General features: G+C 41.4%; 1 protein-coding gene across 6 annotated transcripts in view; it reads right to left on the bottom strand.

The window, feature by feature from the left end:
* The window catches only part of Atg16 (Autophagy-related 16), a 334508-nt gene continuing 312135 nt past the window's right edge, over nucleotides 1-22373 (bottom strand). For all 6 annotated transcript variants that reach the window (XM_066735097.1, XM_066735096.1, XM_066735100.1 and 3 more), the window contains 4 exons: nucleotides 18950-19129; nucleotides 17741-17825; nucleotides 17503-17649; nucleotides 1-1951 (listed from right to left, as the gene is read on the bottom strand). In XM_066735097.1, the coding sequence (XP_066591194.1) occupies nucleotides 1855-1951; nucleotides 17503-17649; nucleotides 17741-17825; nucleotides 18950-19129 (509 nt within the window). In that variant the 3' untranslated portion in view covers nucleotides 1-1854. The remainder of the gene's footprint in view (nucleotides 1952-17502; nucleotides 17650-17740; nucleotides 17826-18949; nucleotides 19130-22373) is intronic.

Here is a 22373-nt window from a genome sequence, read left to right as displayed (position 1 = left end):
TCCATATTTACATGTGTGAACAATGTATACAATATTTCTGTTACAGTGTAGCGTGATACAGGATTTTATAAAGTATTCGGAAATAAATTGCATTATACATATTATAATATAGGATTCACAAAAAGTGATAATTATTACATCTTCTTAACGTAATTAGTGGAATTGAGACGGATGCGAGTATACAGTAGTAAAGGAAATTACGCTTGAATATAATCAGCTTTCGAGACCGATATTGAATGTTATCATTGGCTATACCTACGTGTATAGTTAGAGACCGTCGGTAGTAAATTCAGTTCTGCGAGTGGCCACTATTACCACCACAATATGCATGTATCAATACAGTAATTACCAGTAAAATTAAATTACGATTTGCCATTCAAATTGATTAGCCGAACGAACAAACGGTTAATATCAATGCCATTAATATCATACTTTTGTCATCTCTTTCTCAAAACGCAAACCAGCAAATATTCTTGCAGAGATGACTCGTTATGTACAAAATATCGATTTGTACATTTCTTTTTTTTTTTTCAGAATTTTGAGAAACAATTTTTTATCGCAACGAACCAATAGTATTTTCTAAAATTTGGCACAGGCTCTTTCACAATAAAGCAATATAATCTTGGAAAGGAGAATAATTGTGTGAATCAACTATTAATTTTATAACAAAATTATATTATAGCTGTACCATCCAGTAGAAAAAATAGGTTATATAAGTATATCCTACTTATTAGTAAAACTTCCGATGTATCCACAACCATAGGCTATAATATTTTTTTTTCATTACGTAAAACAAATAATTTTCGTTGGTATATATATCAAAATATATATATAATAGAATATCTAAATCTTATAATTTATCGATTAAAATTAATATCATTTAGGAATTAAACTCAGGCTTTTGCATATATATATCTCATTCAAATTAATCTTTTAGAATGCAATTAACTATTCCTGGGGTGTGTGTGTGTGTGTGTGTGTGTATGCTGCGCTATGCTCACCGATCCAAATATTATAAAGCATGCTTTTAGTGTCGTATTCCATGTTCACCATTAATAAATCTAATATTAATGATATAAAATTTTCCTAATGTAATTAATATCGACACCATTGCATCATTGTGCTTCTTTATTTACGAGTATACAATGTTAATTTCCAGTTTTACATCAGACTTGCTTCAACCGCAAAATATACCTATAATAAAATTCATCATCACTGGAAAACGTTATACCAACGTCGAGTGTGCGATTACGTTCGCATTAAAAAAATACACTACAAGCCGAGATCCTATTAACATCTCAATAATCGACACTTTATTTACAAGCGTACAATTTTATTTGTATCGAGTTCAAATATGGATTACTTTCGCATGATTTGACAGATCATCCAGAAAGCTTAAAACCCACCTTTAATTGGTCGGTTTGCTGCACCATTCGCTCGTCGTATTCGAACCAATCATCTACGAAATACGCCTACGTATCGATCTGTTTACTAAATAGCTGGCATCACAAATCGAAAGAATGGCGAGATCACGAAAAGGTGAAATTTTAAAGGAGTGAAGATCAGGCTGTGGGTAGGTGTTATATACAAGTGCTCCTGTCATTTCGGGATTTGTCCACAAAAGCGATGACTCGATGCTGTAGATCGGAGCGGAATTGCTGAAAAAGTATAGAAATCCCCTGTATCTGTCTGTCGGTGGCTAGCATTTTTGATTATCATTGCGATCTTCCGGCACGTGTAGTAGTAGCGTACGTGGAGAGTTCGATCGGCATCGTCATTAATTCCGGGAACAGAGAGAAAGGTGGGAGGGCTTCATGCGTGAAACAATCTTCTGTTCCGGAATCATTCCTCCTGTCAAGCATGGTTGTCCCAAACTGTGACGGTCTTCGTTCGATCCACCGAGGCCAAATACATGCCGAGCGGATGCCAAGATACAGCCGTTACAGCAGCCCTGGGCAAAATGTAATAAATTACATGGTTATGTAACATCCTCCAGCACGTATACTTTGGTGTACTTCTCGCACTGTTTAACTTAACCTTCTCCTGTGTGTGTACATATATATATATATATGTATGTATGTATACTATACCATGATATTATACACGTAAGCTATATACAGTGCTCTTTATTAAACCGTGTGGAGCGAGCATCGAGCTTTTTGAGACTTAACTGCTCTGTCAGAATGATCGACTGCCACTGATCGATTGTTCAATTACGAGAAATTTCCACTGGACGAGTGCTTTTGTATTCGAGCTTTTGTCCGGGCATTCCTTCAAGGATATTTTCCGATGGGGGAAAAAATCGTTTACCACTACTATATACGCATTTTGTAATTGCTGCTTAACTACCGTGCATCGAGAGAAATTTTCCAACTAGTAAACCTGGCAAATTCGTTTGGTGTTGCGATGTCGCTCGCAGCTATACGCGGTAGCTCGGCAACGATGAATTGCAAACGTTAAAAAAGTTTTGCTGGTTCAGATTTTGCCGAATGGTTATCGTGTTCCGGATAAAATGGAGATCAGAGTGCATTGGAGTTTTTTCCGATTAATCGGCAGCTAAAAATTTTCGCTGTAAAACCATTCATTTCGTTGTCTGATATCAATATGGCGTAAAGACTTTTTATCGCTAAAAGCAAATTGCTGTAACGCAAAAACACTCCAATTAATAAAACACCAATTAATACTTATGTTTATTAAATTACAAATCACTAATCGAGTAAATCGGAATAGGGTGCACGACCGAGTAATATGTATCCGTCCAAACGAATGTGTCAGAATTTCTGCATGGATTTTCGAATATATACAAACGTTGACGCGCGCGTACGGATTGTATAATAATTAGTCCATGCGCCCGAATATACAGCATATACCTATCGCTGAAATAATAATTTAGCAATGTATTTCGGACTGTGCTGGGTAGAGGACGAGAACTGTATGTATACGTATACACATTGCACGTGGTGTATAAAAGGGAAAATCGAAGGTCGTGAGTGTGGGAACTGGAAGGTTGCGGGGAAAGGAATCGTGGGCCACGCGACTAACGGTAATCGAAGCGCTGGTGCGAGTCAGCCAAGAGGAATTAGCCCTGCATCAGTGACATTAACTGATTTTGCCTGGTCGGAGTAAATCGTGGCCAATTATGGGCCCAGATTACGTATATATACGTGTGTATTTGTGTTCAGAGTCGTAATAGACCGGACGAATAGCTGCGACCATTGCGGCGACTAACAGTTAGAAAGAGTATGCTCGAGGATCCTTGTGCAGTGACAGAGGTATATATATATATATATACCTACATGTGCCTAGATTGAAAGTCTATCTGGGGGGGGGGGGGGGGGGGGCAGCGAGGCAAACTCTCGCGATCGAGAGTCCGGGCTGAGAAAACCGGAGCCAAGTTGATGTAAGATGATGTCAACACCAGAGTCACGAGTGCAAAGCACGCGAACTCGTGCGTCGGCCACGCGATTTCAGTGGCGTCGTCGTCCCTTACAGGCAAACGAGTCGAGCCGTTTCCTGCCTCTCCATTGTAGCTGACCGGGTCCAACGGTAAATCCGACGACGGATTCTGATGATTTGACAAGCATCGCCGGAGAGCCTGACTCCTAAGCCGTACGTTCTCCGCGGGTCTAGACCAGATGACTGCGAGGCTTATGGTGCCACGGCAAGCCTCGCACAAGCATCGAAATGCCGAAGGCCACGTCGTGATTAGCATACCGGAAAATTCTCACCTCCCGCAGTCATAGTACGCTTGTCGCTCATTGTACAATACTGCATAAGACAAGGGGAGTAGACAATGACAGAAGGATGCGGAAAGGATAGCGGGAGACTGGTATATATATATATATATATGTACGATGTACAATCTAGTCAATGGCCTGATTCGCACGGCTGGATTCGCAGCTAGGAGATTCTCTATGTATGTATGTGTACATGCATTATATACGTGGGTGTGTGCTCGCATCGCTTCTACATACACATACATCAAGGCGTAACTCCATCCAACGACTACAACCGAAAGCTTTCAGGACCCTCTCGACTTTTCCATTTATTCGCGTGACCTCCGAGCGACTCGCTTGATTTCCTTATGTCCACGTTGGATCGTACCTTGCCACTGCAGTTTTCTCTCCTGTCTGTCGTCGCTTTATATTTGCAAAGCAACGCGATCCACTGTAATGTTAGCGATATACCAACCCCTTTCTTCTATATTGCCACCGACGTATTTACACCCTCTTGCAAGTATACTATATATATATGTGTGTGTGTATGGTTCAACGCTCGGTCGTGCAGCAGTGCGTACGTGGCGAATTTGTAATGTATATATATATATATATATAGTATGTATATACAGAAGGCAGAGCAGCTAAGGTTGATTCGCGCGCGTCTTGCCAAGGTCATAAAAGGATCCTTAACGTCGTGACACACCGGGAGGCAGAGTAAGACTCTCGCACACCGGGCCATGCTTCGGGCAAAATGGGGGAGGAGACGGTGGAAAAAGCGGATGTAAAAATTCTTCCATCTCGCCTCATCGTGGACGGAAAAATGCTCTCACGCAAACCCACACGTTTTGCTTCCGCGTTTTCGATGCGTGTGCAAAGTTCGCTTACGTGAATATGTCGGAACGGTACCCGTGTTTTTGCAACGTACTGCTAAGCCGGATGTAAAGAAGCGAAATCCCACAGAAAATCGTATCGAAATAAACGCAGCAGCCGGTAACGGAGATTGCGGCATAAGGAAAAAAGCCGAGACTTTATTTTTATGTCCGCGGGAAGCCAAGATTAGTCTCTGGTAAGCATCCAATTATTTGTAATTTTATCCCTATCCCTCCTTTTCTTTACATCTTTTATTGCGTTTGATCGTAAATGCTTTTTATTTAACTGAAGGTGAAATTTTTATAGAAATTAACCCGTTTCGCCCCAAAATGGCAGAAATTTTATCATCTTCCTTTTTGCATTACTGAAAATGATAGAAAACATTGACGGATCTTCTTGTCTCGCATATGTTTTTATAGTTTTGCAGTGTATTCTTTTACAATCTTTCGACAGATTCTGAAGGAGCACACTCCGAAACCATAAGAATATATGAGATAAAAAGATTCCTCAATGTTTCCTATATACCATATTCAATAAAGCTAAAAGGAAGATGATAAAATTTGTGCCGTTTAGGTCCGAAAAGGTTCAAACTGATAGTTTTTTCAGTCCCGATATAAAACCAATTAGACTTTCAGGCTATAAGAGTCCTCGAGACTTTCTGTCCTTGGCCGCTACAGCGCAGAAAAATAAAACAAAACAAAAAAAAACACGCGCTTATCTCACTAGCTACATTTACTGGTATTTTAATTATTAGACGAATCCTTACGAAGATCAAAGCTTTTATTTTCACCATATATTACACATTACAATATTATATCGTATTTTCAAGGATTATTTAATTATAAATGAATAAAAGTGTGAGTTCGGGTAAAATTATTATAAGTAATAACGATAATGCAGAAGCGTTTGCATTTTCATCATTATTTTTAAACAATTTTACCCGAATTCGCACTTTTATTAATATTTACCATTAAATAATCCTTTAAAATACGACATAATAATCGAGGAACTCGTAAACATTGTCAGTGCGCGGCGCGTTGTGTTTTTGCATTGTTTTCCTGTGCTTGCAGCGGTCAAGGGCAAAAGTGTTAAGGACTCTCTCAGTCTGTAAGTCTAACTGATTTATTTTAAACCTGAATAATCTATCAAGTTAAACTCATATAATTTAAGCGACGAACATTTTTTGCTTTGTTACAGTGTGCGACCGTACTCCGAGGTAAAAGTGCGCGTTTAAAACCTCCGCGTCGTGCAGTAACGTGCCTTTTGAAGATTCCACGTCGCGTAGTGCCGTTTAAAAATTAATCTCTCGCGAGTGAAAAGTATATCGTCAGTGTCATCATCGCTATCACCATCGCGTCATCGCACCTGACATATGGACCATGGCTGAAAATTCATCGAACGAGTGAGTCCCACGAGTAAAACAGTGGAAATTATTTTGATTAATCCACGATGGCTGAAGCGTTTGGAGCAGAGTCGAAGTTTGCCGTTGCGCCAAAGTTTCTTGACGAATGCGTTGCGGCCATAAAGGGTTGGTAAGAGGTACCGGGGGAAAAATCTATGAAGCGTGTTGGACGTGCGTGTGGCTTTTAAAAACGAGTGCGGTGGTTTGGGGGGAAAAAATGGTCGGTGAGAGAGGAGTTACTGCGGGAAAGTTTGGTCGGGTGAGAGGAGGGGAAGGAGAGGAGGAAGGGGTGGCGGCGGGTTGGGGATGAAAACAAAAGAATGTGCGTCGCGACGGCCGCCCGTCGAGAGCGCCGAACGGGCGACGACGTCTACGCGACGATATTTTCACAGGGTGGTGTTCCATATCCAGGCGATACTCTCTGTTGCGAGTAGCAGCTACTAACGTGGTGTATATTGCGAGAGTGATAAAGGAGACCTATCCGTTCTTGCCGAAGGAGCGTGGAAATAAACTTTCCCGAACGGCATTTTCTCGTAACACCCATTTCACCCTTTTCCGAGTGCCGCTCAAGCTACCACCAGCCGAGGCTTTTTTTCACCCCCTCCCATACACACACACACATACTTTAAAATAGCTGCCACAAAGCCAAAGCTCGCGAACCTTTGGAGATGCGGGACGCGCGCGCCTGGAAAGCATTTTCGTCTGGTTCTTGCAAATGACAGAGTTAACGTATAAACGCCAGTGGGAAAGCTCGCCGAGCGAGAAAAGACGAAAGATGCAAAGTGAAACATGGCTGCGGAACGCAAGTGGATTTTAGATTTGACCTGAGAGCCGCGGACTAGGGAGTAAGAATTCCGAGGCTGGCGGAATAAGCAGTTTACAAGACACAGAAGGAATGACTACTAGGGAGTTGGGCGAGTAGTGGGTCTACGGAGGGTAAAACGGTGAGACGAAGGATTGGTAAAAGAGGGGGGGGGGGGGTGAGCGAGAGGAAATAGCTCGGTGGTTGGGAGGACCACTTAGGAAAGAAAAGCAGTGGCCGAGGTGGTAGGTTCTGCTGTTGCTGATGGTTGTGGTAGTATAGCCCAGCTTCAAAAAGGAAATTTCTATATATATAGCTCACACCGACTGAGCGAGATAATTAAAATAATTCTTCTCTTCATTTTGAATCCATGTTTCTCCACCGCGATGTATAATAATGTCTGCTGTATTATTCACTGGATATAAAGGAGTGGTGATTTTATATACGATTTCCACGGGCATAAAACGATATACGCGGAGCGAGTGATGTCTGAAAACGCTGCGAGGATATAAACGTTTTAGCGCAAAGCATTGGAGTGGTCTCGAGTACATATTAGTCTCTCGATAAATATGCCTTGATAATGTATTCTTGATCATGCTCCTCGCACATTCTCATAATACGTCAGTTGTAAAATGATGAGTACCACCTGTTGACATACACGTCGTAGCCGTCGCCTCGGGCCGATAAATTTGCGGAGGAGCGAAATGAGGATCTTAACATAAGTAACGTAAGATGTAATCGTTGGTATATGAGAACACACCGCGAAGTAGAGACGAATAGTGTTGTGGGGTGGGGGGTGGTGAGGATTTTCAGGGACGCCTCGTGCCAAGGGCGTAGAGATAAACCCGCAGGAAATTGTGTTCGGTACGCTAATCCAGCCAGTTAGCATCACCTAACAATAAGAAGCTGCAGTTGCGCGAGTATATCCAGCTCGTGCTATATTACACGAGTAAAGCTCGACATTTTTAATCTGAAAGTTTCGTACGCCTGGACTCCGCGAGGAATGTCAAGCGTTGAATTTATTAAAACCCTTAGATATGGAAGTTCGAGAAGCTGTATTAAAGTTCACTTTCGTGCTATGAAAAAGCGAGTAGACATGAATATTAATATATAGAGCTGCCGCGCGAATAACGAATTAAAGAGCAATCTTCGTGTATCCATCTTCATTCCACGATCGAATACTTAATGTTGCGAAACTATATATATATATATGTACTTGCTAGAAATGAAGATCCTGCTATAGGAAACTAGTTCTCAGCGATAACTGTCAGCACGTTTCGATGCACATTCCAACATCGGTAATTCGCACGCAGCGCGTTAATAAGTATATTCCGAATTATTAATGAACGACTCCTTCACCTCGCTACTCTACTAATTCATTGACACAGAAATTAACGCTTCCTCCTGCGACTAATAAATCTGCCCCAGGTATATGTGCATAAGCAAGCCCCAACGTACGTCCTTCATAAAATCTTTAGCATTCCTTCGGAGTGACATCTTCCCATTACCCGTCCAAAACTTTATCGCCGATTCGCGAATTTTGGAGTGGAAACTTTCGCCCAGCGCTAAACTTTATCAGTTGGATTGAAAAAATTCTGATAGTTTACGAAATCTTATCAAGGGAGAGCCGCCTCCTGTACTTATATACTATTATACACACTGCATACATATATAAGTATAGAGAAAACTATCTGCTTCGTTTTGTCATGTAGCTTTGCAGAATCTATGGAATTTAGCGAGTATTCTGCACCATCCACATTAATCATGCTGCAGTCTATAATGGCGGAGAGGTGCCGCGAGGTTCAGTCTGAATAACCTGCGAACGCACTCGTCCAGACAATTTTGCAGCGATTCTCGTGAAATTATCGCCACGATCGTACGGGGCAACCGATCTTGAAGAAGAGGTCGCGAACGATATAGGCGAGAGTTTGATGTTTTGCTTAGTGCACGGTACAAAGCGTGGCGAAATGAGCGTGTGGACGTGGACGGTGGATAGGCTAATGACGCGTTGATTGACTCTCCGTCAATCTATTCTCGAGAGGAGGGGAGGGAGCAGGAACAAATGACAATAGAACGATGATTAGATCGCCGTAATTCCACGGGCAAATCACACCTGCACCGTGTCGAAGGAGACGAGAAGCTTTTTATCGCGCAGCTTAACTACTTTGCCTTATGCCCATCGGACATGCACCGATGCTCGGACAACGCGAAGATAAATCAACCTTAGCGAGCATCCAGCTGGAAAAAGGAACGATAGGACTATCCCCTCGCCACATTATTCTTTGTATTAAATATTAACTACCATTACCACTGTCATTTGCCTTATTACAGTGTTGACAGTACAAGGCAGACTCCTGCTTAACACCCCCCTTGTACCAACTCCGACTCGATGATCGATCGTCCGCCTAACACGATGAAATCTCGAATTTAGGCATCGTTGTTCGGCCAAAAGTTATTGCTCTTCGTGGCAATTAATAATATTACCATTACTCCTGTCGCGATATTAAAATAATTTTAACTCTCTATCTATCATGGTAATGGTGTAATAACGAGGCAATATACTCTTAAAGCTTTCATTTCAACGCGATCGGAACAACGGCAGCGCTATAGATATCGTTAATCGATATGATAAAGGATATATATATATATATATACACAGTGGTTATATTCAGTCTAGATTAATTTGCTCCGGACAGCATTATGAAAATCTTGCAAAGGAACGATTATTAAAAGTTGGAGTCTGTAAATAGTGTGGTCTGGGTAGAGGGTGTCCAGAAAACAATAAATAGGAAGAAACTAGGGACCGTGATCAAACGGATATCAGAGTTGAAATTTTTATCAGGAACCACGCGAATTTGTCCAAGTTTGAGAAAGCTCGTGCAAGCCACAAAGGTCTCCTACGTCTTCGTGGTAGGTATATATACCAACAAAGGAACGAAGAGAAGATGGTGCGAGCGAGTCAAGCTCCGCAGAGGTATCTTGCTCGCTTCAAGTTCACTTTCATCCATGATGCGCGAGGTAGTTGATCGCTAGGTTGTTAGAAGATAGGACGTCGTTCCCGTGCCTTAGGAAAGGATCGAGCGAGAGTATCGAGAGGAAAGAGCCAATAGCCCCGTTCATCTCTATGATTTTTACATTAGCCCGGTACTTTGCGTCAGTGAGAAGTTGGCTCGACTCGCGCTGGCAGGATAGATGTAATCCGAAATTAGAGGCAAGTTCAACGAGCACGGAGTACCGGGAGAATCCTTAGTAGCTTATACAGCAAGTTGGCGCATTTTGAATGAAGCCCAACGGTTTATCCGTTAATGTACTACAGGTGCGCGTGCGTGAGGGCGCGCGCGCGCGCGCGCTAGCTGGTACCCGCGAGAGCTCGTACTTTTGATGGACATCTTGATGGATACGCTCGATCTATTAAGAAATACTGTAGGGAAATTTTCTCGTAGCTATGACAGGCGCGCCAGTGCGAAACATTGCCAGGCTGCATTAGAGAGGAGCTTGTTTTTCTTGGCAATATTTTCATCCTTGGCATACCGTGAAGCTCGGTTTCAAACATTTTCTTATAACATCATACCGCTCTTATAACACCACCTTTTCCTCATCCTCCTCTCCTCCACCCCTCCTCCCGCACCTTGCCGTCTCCTTCTCCTTCGAAGAAACAAACAATAATTATTTAATCGATTGTGTCGAGAGACGTTTTGTCCAATTAGCAATTCGGTTAATATCTCGCCGCCAATTATTAACGAGTTTCCATGCAGCAGTCGCGACCATAACCATCCGTTAATTATATAAAGGCATGCATGGGAAAAGGATATCTCCTATCTCACGCATCACCGTACACGATGTACGATTAGATCCAGATTAAATGAGTATATTTACACCTAATGCGATTCGCGATACAGCAAACTAGTTAACCAACTGCTACTTTATTGTATAGCAGCCGGTTATTGTCGTCGAGCGAGTTTAAGGGACGGCGTATGGATTTTTCGGGCAATTTCGAGTTGTTTTCGCGGGAGAAACTGGGATTTGCGTTTTATTCGTTGAAACCCGCAGTTGGAGAGGGTCGAGCGTGTTTGCGAAGGTGGTCCGCAGTGTTCTCGTGTATATATGTACACGAATATATATATATATATATATAGAAAACTGTTGGAGACCACTGGCTCGAAAAGTATAGGGAGGAGGGAAGTATGGTGTATACGTATATAGAAAGAGTTGGTCGAAAGCGCGACGAAGATAAATGACATAATATCGTGCAAGCCCGTCCGATCATTACCGTGGAAAACGAAATCGAGTTAAGCGGGAATGGTGCCAAGGGGCAATTGATCTCCTCGCGATGCTTCGTTTCGCAAAGCGACAATGAAATCGGCCGATCCTCATCAAGGCACGTCAAGAAGATTGCTTTCTGGATTCTCGAAACTTGCCTGGAGCATGTATACCTATATATAGTATATAGGCAAAGAAGATGGATAGAGGGGTAGAGAGGGAGAGGAGGGGGTAGAGAAGAAGAGGACTCGGAGATATAGGAGAGAAAAGAAAAGAAAGAGCCGGCCAGCTATTATCTAATTCTTTCGCTCGACGTGTTTACTTCCGTCGCCGTGCCACTTATTTTCCTCCAGGCCGGGCTCTGAATTTTCATTAAATCCCCGTTCACGAAGAGAGAACCTCAGTCTGACGGATATCGCAGCAGCCCTTCAGCGCCTTCTCCCTGCTCTTCACACTGGCCGTATTTTCACTAGCATCCTGCACCTACCATGCTAGCTATATCTACGCAGAGTTTCATAACTTTCACTTGGAAAATTTTTAACTATATACACTCGTAGTAATTATCGTGGTTATGTTCTATAGCGACGGTATTCCTTCTTTTTGCCCCCTTGTTCTACCGCTATGAACAAATCGCGTTTGGATCTCTTGAATTACGGAGAGAGAGAGAGAGGGGGGGGGGGAGGTAGGTAGGTAGGTAGGAAGGAAGGAAGGCGAATTGCAATGTCGATTCTTAAGCGGCGAGAGAGGCTTTGGAAGGTGGAAAGTTGGCGCGTTGTATCTCTCGCCGTGATCAAGATCTCGCCCTTACAAAGTACGGTAATTGAGCAATATATCGGGAGTTATATGTACTCTTAATGTTCCAACGATTACCGCGAAGAAGCGTAAAATCTCGCGGAAAAACACGCATGAAATATACTAATCGAACGACTTCCTAGGGGCACTAGTTATGTCTTCCAACTATTAAGGGTAACCTATCCTCTCGTAAAATGCGGGACAAAATCGCCATAAATGCGCGCGTGACTGAAATACGATGCAGTAATCTTTACGAGACGCTGTTACCTGTCATTTACTACCAAAAGACATAATACAAGTTACGGTGTTGGAACGCCTGAAATATATATTTATTTATTAATAACGAGCAACGCGAATCAACCTATCGTCCTTCTGCATCTGGCAATAACAACTTTTATACTATTATCGCTTCTCGTCTCTGCGAGATGCATAGAGCATTCGGGTGAAAAAAATTGATCGAGTTTGGTTCGGAACTCTGCAGCGTTTTTGCACATCCTCCCTCATATATATATAGATATATGTATATATAGGTGGACGTTGTAACTCGTATACGCGAAGCATCGGACGAAAATATAACAATGCTGTCCCGACGTGTCTACCTTGAATTACCAAAAGAAACTGCAAACGAGAATAAAAAGCTTGTGTACCCGATACGCGTAATGAGAAGAGTTTTCGCGCGCGTCCGCCAATCTATGTAAAAACAGTAAATATCATTTTCCATCTTGCGTCGCTGCAAACCGTGAAATTACCACGAGAGCAACGACTGAATTTTATAACAAAGACCGAAATTATATGCGCCCGGCGTCGGGGTGTATTTCACGTCATTCCGTGTTTGCGTTCGGAATAATCTCGCTTAATTTCCATAGGTGGACCATCAGCCTTACGCAAACAACGAGTGGAACTCCCGGAACGCCCGTAACTCGCCGGTATAGCGGCGCGGAAGAAGAACGGTGGAGGGGGTGGAGAGAGAGAGAGAGAGAGAGTGAGTGAGAGATGTGGAGAAAAAAAAATGATCCGGAATAATAAAGCAAACTCCTCCTGAAAATAATCAAATGCCTCATTGGCTCGCTGAGGAAAACGCAACATCCCGGGGTACCTAGCTGGCAATCCGTCTAGTCTGGTCTAGTCTTGAAGTACCCCCCCACCACCACTCATTCTCTCTCCAATTACTTATGCTTGTCTAATCAGGATTGCCTCTATTTATTTGTCGCTTTCCGGATGTGCCTTTGCTAGAATAGCACAGTAAATTCTTGCCAATGGGACGAACAGGTTTCAGGCTGATTGCAAATTAGAGCATGAATGACCGCATAGCTTATCGGCTAATTTTAATGGGAATTCAAGGCTTCTTTAAATATCTGAGCCAAGAATCGAACGTCCTTCCCAGCGATGATGGGAAAGTGGGAGTTTCACAGGTTCCATCCACTGGCATATATAGCGGTTTTCTATTGGAGAAACACGCGTGGAACTCTGATTGCTAGATACTATACACCTGTTATCAATACACGAACGCTGGATTTATTAATTAAATTAAACAATTAAATAAACCCTCTTTGATATATAACAGACCTTGGAACGAATGTTCAAATAAGTCTATTCGACGGGTCTAATAAGTCTACGGGCTGGTATGCCACGAAAAAAACGACTTTAAACCAGTTTAACTTTCCTATTGGTTTGTGTTAAGTTTAACATATGACGCATTTCAGCCGATATAAACTCGTTGCATTTAAGAAAGTTTGGATATCGCATTTGGGCTCGCGAATGGTCAGTCGGATATATTTTTAGCTCGCCGATGTAGCCGACTCATCCTGTACTAACTTAATTTTACCACTTGATCTGCAACATTAAAAAATAATACGCTGAAACGGTTTTTAAAATTTACGAGTATTTAAAAGGGCCTGGTTAAAACACGGTTAAAGTTATGTATGGAGTTTAGTTGAGTGCGGCTCAAATGTATATGTGAAATATATATATATATATATATATATACGAAGCATATAAATAGCTACGACGGAGAAAAAAAGGTAAGCGGACAGACCGGGTATTCAGGTTCTGCAGTGGACGTTGATCTAAGAATAAGCGGCTAAAAGAATAATCCGTGCAATTAATTAAGAATGACTAAAGCGAGTTTAAAAGAATGGACCGGTTAGAGCAACGAGAGAGATATCGAGATTCCATAAAATACTGATATCGACTCTGCTCTAGAAAATTGCATTATTATTCCCAGTGGAGGTGATTGTAGGGCAAATGAGAGCATGGTGGATTTTTAATCGCATAGCTCGAAGGGTTAAAAGCGAGAGAATTAGAGCTAATGGTGTAAGAATTCTAGGCTTTTGCTATGGGGAGATAGGCTGCGAAAAACTGGAAGAGGAAAGAGAGTCGCTTATTAAGTTAGTCCCGGGGGATTTGTACGCTCGGAACGTAGGAATTATGGGAAGCCGCGAGGAGGAGGCAAGGACGAACAACGGACACAACGCGGGCGACCAAGTTCAAAGGGAAGTAATAACAGTGAAATACACGCGTGCGCGATGCCATACGTGACCGGTGCTTAAACGCGATTTTTCTTCGGGACCGACACTTATATGCTCGAGCCGGAATCTCGCCGCTCGCTAATCTTCAAACACCTCATCCGAGAGGATCCGCGTCCTTGAAGAAGGTCGATCTCCGGCGCATTGAAAGCGAGATGCTAGTATAGGAGGGGGGGGGGGGGGGGAGGCAAGTGAACGGATAATCGTGCAACTCACCTATCGACGAACTATGCTCGGAACCTTGAAATACATCCATGTGGAGTACGTTTCCGGCTTTTTTCGCAAATTCTTCTCGAAACTATATCTCCTATATATATATATATAAATATATATAGCCAGCTTGGACGTTTCCGAAAGTTTGCCGAATCTCCGCGCGATTCGAAGAATTTTAAAAAGAGATTTATCTGCTTCTGGATTCTCGGCAGAATGCTCTTTGAAGAGTCCTTGCCCTTAAACGCGCGTTGTATCTAAGACTCTTCCCCCCTCTACTTCTACCACTCTATATTTCCCTTTTCAATCTCAAGCCATAGTTATAGCGAGTTTTTTTCTCTCCGGACTAAAGTACAAGTAGCACAGCGAGTTATCGGTAGGACTATACGTACGCTGATAATGGGTTTGCGTTCCATGACAGGGAATAAATCGCTATCTATTTACCAGGTTGCAGTTTCGTTGAAAGAGTTCTTTGAGCTAGGATGATACTCGGCCATTGGTGGGACGCTTTCTATAACGAAAGACGACATTGCTGGTCCTGGCGTTCAAGATCGGACTCGTATAAATCGAATGATATCGCGAAATGATTGTGGGTGGTGGGTGAGTGCACGGAGCTCTTCCTCGTCAGCTCCTCGCTTGGCAAAAAAAGACATTCCAGGGGAGTCCTGCTTGAAGAGGGGATCGTCGCTCCCGGAGCGTTGAAATATTTTCTTAAGCACGTCCGTTAGTGTGTACGTTGGCCGGACTTTTGGGTCGGTTTGGTAAGGAGCGAAGACTCGGAGTACTTTGGAAGTTTTTGTGTCAAGTAGGTATGCAGAGCACTCGAAGGTGCCTGGCGGAATTACGAGCGTTTTAGTCGCCTGTAGCGCGTCATGCGAGGAGGAGCCAGCACCATCAGCTCCTAGGATCAAAGTGTATAGCTCATGGAAAATCGGAGAAGCTTCTCTTTGCATGCCCGAAAAGCCCGAGCGATTTTAGAGACGTACATGTGAAGCACGTTAAGCTACACGATACTATTGCTTTGAGCGCTGCTTCGAAATTCACGAGTGCTAAAATCCTTTCACGGGGCAAAACTTGGCATACGGCTAATTACACGTCGCGAGCAAACTCGTAGAAAAACTAATATGGACCTTTGAGGGTTACCTCTCTTGCCTCTTGACACTCGATAATCAATATTCGACCTCTTATCGCGCGCTTAAGCACGAGCTTGAGCGGAGCGTTATATTGCAGGCGACGACGAAGATACCTATGCTGCTTAAAACGTCCACGTCAGATGGCTCCGGGCTCTAAAAAACATCCGCTCCCTTCGCCCAGCTATCCCGTGACATATGGCATTGACCAGTCCCCCAGCAGCATTTCTCCCGATTTTACGCGCCTGCTTTTATATCCTCTTTATTAGAACGATCATCTTTCCCCATTCTCCTATACGACTTTCTTTATCTTGCTATATTTAGAGAAATGTCATTTATTTTCACAAGTGATTAATTACTTTAATCAATCTATCTTTAGATGCCGGACTACTTGACTTATTGCCTTTTTTTACCTTCCACCTCGAATCCTGCTACCTGAATAAGTGGATGTTATTAATAAGTTTTTCCGTCCGATGATTTACAGTCATTCGGGTCAATTGAGCGTAGTTTTCCTCTCTAATTTCTGGTATAAAAAAAAAAACAGTTAGGGGAAATATATTGAAAAATATTCATTATTATTTAAATCGTGTGATTTTGTTAAGGTTTCAAATATGAATTATTCTCGTGGTTGGCAAGAATTGTTAACCAGGTCGATAATAATAAACATAGTCTTACGATTTGTCTATATACTGACAGTTGCACTAATAAGTGTACTGTGTTAAAGGAAAACGAGATATCGCATATTTTTTATTTAGATGGAGAGATGTCGAGTTTTGATCCACTTTCACATCGTGCAAGGCCAAAATCTAATTTTCATATATATTCGTGTTCTTTCATTTTTTCGAAAAATTCAATTATTATATATACGAAAGGCGAGATGCAATAGCACATAAACAATATATCGCGGTAGTGACGACATTGTTCGGTGAGAATAATTTGATACCCTCTCTTCTCCTTTCGGAGGTATGGGTGATGCTCGCACTTACCCACTGTGCACAGTTACCCCGAATGACTCTACTACGCGATATAAAAATAATATGAGGTTAATAAATACCAACTATAAAAGTGCGGGAAACAGTGACCATATTATAGCCCACTGTTTCTAACTATTCTAATATTGCGTCGTAAATGGTATTACTAGCTTTAATAAGTTTTCCCAGTTATTTGTAGAGACGCGCCGTAAAAATTACCTATAAACCTTAACGATTTTTCGTATGTCATTTTTACAACTGGATTGGATTTAGTATCTGTAACGTACGTGTAAACCGATACGAAAACGAGAGCTTTGCGTGCGCATATATATGTCGCCGGCGAATAAAAAACTATGAGAATATGATACGTGTATATAGTGTAGAATGAAAATAGCAAAGCCGCGTAAACCTATTTCCAATTGGTATGTAATTATTTATTGTGAAATATATGTTTGCCCCGACAGAAAGGTGGTCCGGTAAAAAGAAATTAACTAGGTATAATTAACAAAAATGAAGGAATACGGCGAATGCCGAGGAAGCGCTAATTAATAAGGTTGGTAAATTCAGATTGGAGTCGTTGATAAATAAAGATAAATGGAGGGCCAATTATACCAGCCTGGTGATTCCCGATAAAAGGTGAATAAATTTTTATCGCGGCTCCTTTAAAAGCTGAAAGTCATAGCTCGCCTCTAAACGCATGTATGGTTTTAAAACAGTATAAAACTTTAATGTTACTCAAATGCACCTTGCTATCTCATGTTCCGTTCATTTTATTAACAGAGAGCTTATAAGTTTGCATCCTTGGCATGAATAATACTCACGAGTGATTCTTCAGAACAGTTTCTATCATTCTCGTTGCCACTGACCAGATGAAAACAGAACCATCGGAGGAACCAACTGCTATGTATTGGCCATCCGGGCTGAAAGTAGCTCGTGTCCAATCGAATCCAACTTTGAATCCATCGGCGCTGCAAAATGATTTATTGATTTTGCTTGATCCCCGTGACCTTGGGCTTTTCGAGGATCGTTCGAATTCAATGGAAATTTTCTGAGACTCACCTGAATGATCCTATGATTTTCTTCATACGCAGATCGATAAGTTTCAGCGTGTCATCCCTAACGCAACTCAATAGATAATTTGCATCTGAAAACCAGTAAGCAGTTGTTTTTACACCATCAACTTCCACGACTATTCGGTAGTCTCCAAGTAAATTGATCAATTCAGATGGAATCGTGCCCGCAACTGGTTGTATGTATTTTAGCATGGCTATACGTGATATGTTTATACTAATATATATATATATATATATATAATTAACCTGCCTAATGAGTTTTCGATAACTGGTACCCCGTGGAGTTAGTACTCATTTATTACACATTTAAGACTTGTAATGCATAAATTTACAATCTGCTGGGGATTAATCGCCGTTCAATTGGTAATTAATCAAATTGATACGTTCCGAGTTAAATTATTGTCCCTAACACATTAATGCAGCAGAATATAAGTAATAAAGCATTCCGAAGCCTCGAAGCTTTTACCTCTGCTTTAAATGGAAAAAGTATTTTTCTTGGAAACTCGTGGAGAGTAAGGGGGAATTAGTCTTTTACAGAGGTATACATAATATATTATCTTGAATGATAAAGGAAACGCGTTACCTAGCCCCTCAATGTAATTGAGTAGAATTTTCGAGCAAATGTAATGCTACTTCATTCAAGTTCTATCCTCGCATTATCCAAATTAATGAAATGCGGGAGAACAATATACGTCTCTCGAAAGAGCTCTTCAATCAACATAACAAATCCAGAGTTAAAATCGAAGCTTTGGGATATCGTTGAAATGCGGACGTATTTCCCCAGTAGTAACACTGTACAGTATACATTATTGCATCTCGTTTTAACCGTTTATATCGTAGGGTCAGATAATATTAATCGTAATAATAGATATTATACCATATAATATTGTGCAACAAGGATTTTCGGATAATCCCATTCACTCGCACCAATACGGTGACATTAAAAGGTGGAAATACGTAACGGTGCACATGCACATATACTGCCAGCTCTATATATTCTATATCGGTAAATATTCTCACTTTTATATGACTTTTTCCGTGTTTACTCAACAGTTTACACATTTTCATTTCATTGTTATCGTATTGGTATGCACACACACACACACGTATCGAATATGGTTCGTTATACGTTCAAAGCGTTATTTATATATAGGAGTGTGCATTTTTACTTTCGTTAAACAATCGGTGAGCTTACCACGAGACAAATCCAAGGACGTAACTTTTCCCTCCAATAAAATATCGTTGGAGCTGGCTTCTGCTCTCGTGTCCCAAAATCGGATTCGTTGATCAAAATGTCCACTAATTATGGTAGATCCTGCTCCATCCGACGTTACCAAGTCGTTGCAGCTAGATCCAGCAAATTTAGTCTCTATACCTGAGGAAGAAGAACGAAAGGCAGGTTGGTGAGAAAAATGGGAAATAATCATCGTGGTGAAATTTTTGCAGGGTTTTTAAATATGAAAATTGTTTTTGCGAGAGAATAATTTGTCTTCCCAGAGACACGTAATCGGTCAATACTGGCTGTTTTTATGTTTTCATAAGGATTCCCCTACGTAGGTGCAGTAAGGGACTTATTTTTGTAAGATTATCATAATCGTTTTCCTCAGGAGTTTACCGAGGATGACAAAGAGTGGCAAACTGCTCGAAGAGTTGCTTTCACGCAACTCTTGACAAATGGTGATGAGAAGCTTGGATAATGCTCTGCCGCACGATTTAACAGTGTTATCAGGGTACGGTGTAAGATAGAAAAGCTCTCCTTTCGAAGTGCCTGTTCCAGACGTCGCCTCCATCGATTTTCACGACAAAATAAGCAGGATTTCAAACTTAATTTACATCGGGAAATGACATTCGCGTTGCTTCATTCCCGCGAGCGTCTTGGGAATCGCAGTCGCGTATATGGAAATTCTTCGTACCGAGATTGCAAACGGATGAATTACGCTCTTTGTGCTAACCAATTTTCGCTAGTTGCCTCTCGTTACCAATTTCAGATTATTTCCCTATCGTATACCAACTACCTCCTCCCCCCCCCCCCCCACCCGCCACTCTTCTCTCATCTCCCTCTTCGCAAATCTTATTTATTTCTTCAAACACGCGCCCTTATTATATTTTACAGAAATGCTAATGCAACAGTTTCGTATTCCATTCTATATACCAGCTCGCTTTGCACAATATACGTTTTTTTTCAAATGAAATAACAGTTTATTAAATTAAAAAAGAAAAATCACACAGGGGAATGTATTTCACTGAATATTCAAATATCTCACAGAGTTTAATCACGCCTGATTGCCTTTATTGCGCCTTGCCGATGAAAATCCTTCAATTGTTTTTCCTGACTTACAGTTTAATATTTAACCAGAATGTAGGTTTAACAATTGCACTCTGCGCGGCGAGCTTTAAAAAATATGGCCAGGAGCAAAGCAAATTTATGTGCTTCCTGCTCTCCCAAGCAGCTACGAATTCTGAATAAAATTTTCACTTATTGTCGTATAATTTGCGTGAATAAATAACTATTTTCAGCTTAATAACGTTTCTTGGTTTCATATTTCTCTCTTTATCCCCAGTTTCTCTGTGTCGTTCCATTTGCCCCTCGTGTTTTCATTAAATGCGAATGAAACATGGCAAAATAAACCGAGTGGGCAGCTGACAGACTATGAAAGTCAAAATCATACTAAATTTAATTAACACGCAATGAAAGTGATGGTTGCATCCTCTCAAATATGACAGGAAACCAGAAAAAAGCTTTATTATTACATATATTGCATCTCTGTTTGACGTTTAAATTTTCCCATTATTTAGCTGCACGTTTCCACTGTTCCGGGCATGTATTTAATAACGGGACACTCGTGAAACCTAAAATAAAATATATGTGTGCGATGAAAACGAAAATTCAACTTCTTCGAGCAATTCGTTTAATTGAACGCACATTTTTTTAAGCCGCGATAGGCGTGACGCACGATTTCATTTATCGAAGTACTACTCGATCAATTAATTGACGCGATTTTAATTAAAGATTTACCGGATGAAAAACTGCAGGCAAAATGCCGGGCACAGGCACAGGTATACGGGCAGCCATTTAAAGGGAAGAAATATCGATTATACATCCTTAACGAGTACTGATAAATATTCGTGGTAAAATGTGCATTCAGGAATGGCGGTGAAGATTGCTGGTATAAATTGCGTTTAAGATACTGTCTATGAGCTATCAACAGTTTACCATGGATGCTTCGAGAAGAAAGGATAAGATATCTCTATCAATTCAGATTTAATTTTTGGTTAGATGTGCGCCGCAATCATGATCTACGAATTAACGTTGAAGAAATTAGTTTTCCCGACAAGGCCATCCATAACAGTCGCGAATCTTATCTTTATTAGCACTTTCGCGACAACGTAATTGGCTTTTGATAATATCTCATTCTACTATTTGGACGCTGTACAGAATGTACCGCATTTATCGATAACAGCCATTCAACAATGTAATGGATAAAGTTCAATTAAAGCTTTGCACGCACTTGACAATAACAATAGATTTCGAGGCAATATACACGGGGGCCGCGGCCCAATAACTTTACCCATGCGCGGGATCTCTCTCATTTGTAAAATTATGAAAAAATGCAATGTACGAAAGTTACGCGGAACAAAGGGAGACATATATAGTGATGCAACGTTCGCATGGAAGAGATTTAAAGGTCATCTTCGGTATAAAATTTTTTATATTTTTCTACAAAAAATGACACAGACTTTCACGACGAACAAAAGTTATATTGCTTCACCCTATATATTACTATTATACGTTTCACGAACTACATTAATGTATGAGAGTGCATATATGTATATAATAAAAATCATTTGAGAGTTTCGAAAGACCATTGCTAGAAGCTCATCTAGTTGAGTGTATCCGTGATGAGATTCTTCGAGACGCACAAGGATAAGAAATTTCTCAAGTCGAGGAAAATGATATATATGTTAAAAGGTGAATAACGTTTAGTAGGAGATGATGGAACGGACACATTATTGTGGCGTGTGTGGCGTGTTGCCCGTCGAGTGGTCAGCACGCATCGGTCACGGAATCACAGCGTCGGCTTGCGGTTGAAGATAAAATCATTATAGGAAAGAGCTGATCCACTTTAAGCTTCCTTTTTGTCTTTAAGCGACCGCGCTAAACAATAATTCACGCTTAAACGCCCTTTTCAACGGCGCTCTCCCATTGTCCGCTCCTCGCGTCTCTAGATTTATTTCAGCAAAACTTTTGTACCATCCTCGCTCACTGATAACACGCTTCCCTGTATTTTGCCTTAGAACCAGTTCCCCATCAACCGTATAAGCTCCTCGGGATCAAGGTAAAATGTGCGACCGATAACCACGTATACTTTTATATATACGTACACATATATAGCCAATATACGTACAGGAACGTCCGTTGGGAGTCCGTAAAAAGCATAAAATCATTAGCTCGGATTTTACGCTACATGTCAATGGAAGGAAGGCATACAAATTAAAGGATAAAGTCATAGCTCAGGCCAAGCAGAACTCGTCAAATTTGTTTTGCGCGTTTGCTCATTAAAACGACGCCAAAGCTGGATTAGGCGGAGGTAGAAGCTGCGCGAGGCCGCGCTGGCGGG

Source organism: Prorops nasuta, unplaced genomic scaffold (assembly GCF_024137725.1).
Source record: "Prorops nasuta isolate Cenicafe-Biocafe unplaced genomic scaffold, Cenicafe_Pnas_1.2 PNAS00014, whole genome shotgun sequence".
Taxonomy (NCBI): Eukaryota; Metazoa; Arthropoda; class Insecta; order Hymenoptera; family Bethylidae; genus Prorops; species Prorops nasuta.
The sequence above is the reverse complement of the archived record's forward strand: the minus strand, read 5'-3'. Positions and strand labels throughout refer to the sequence as shown.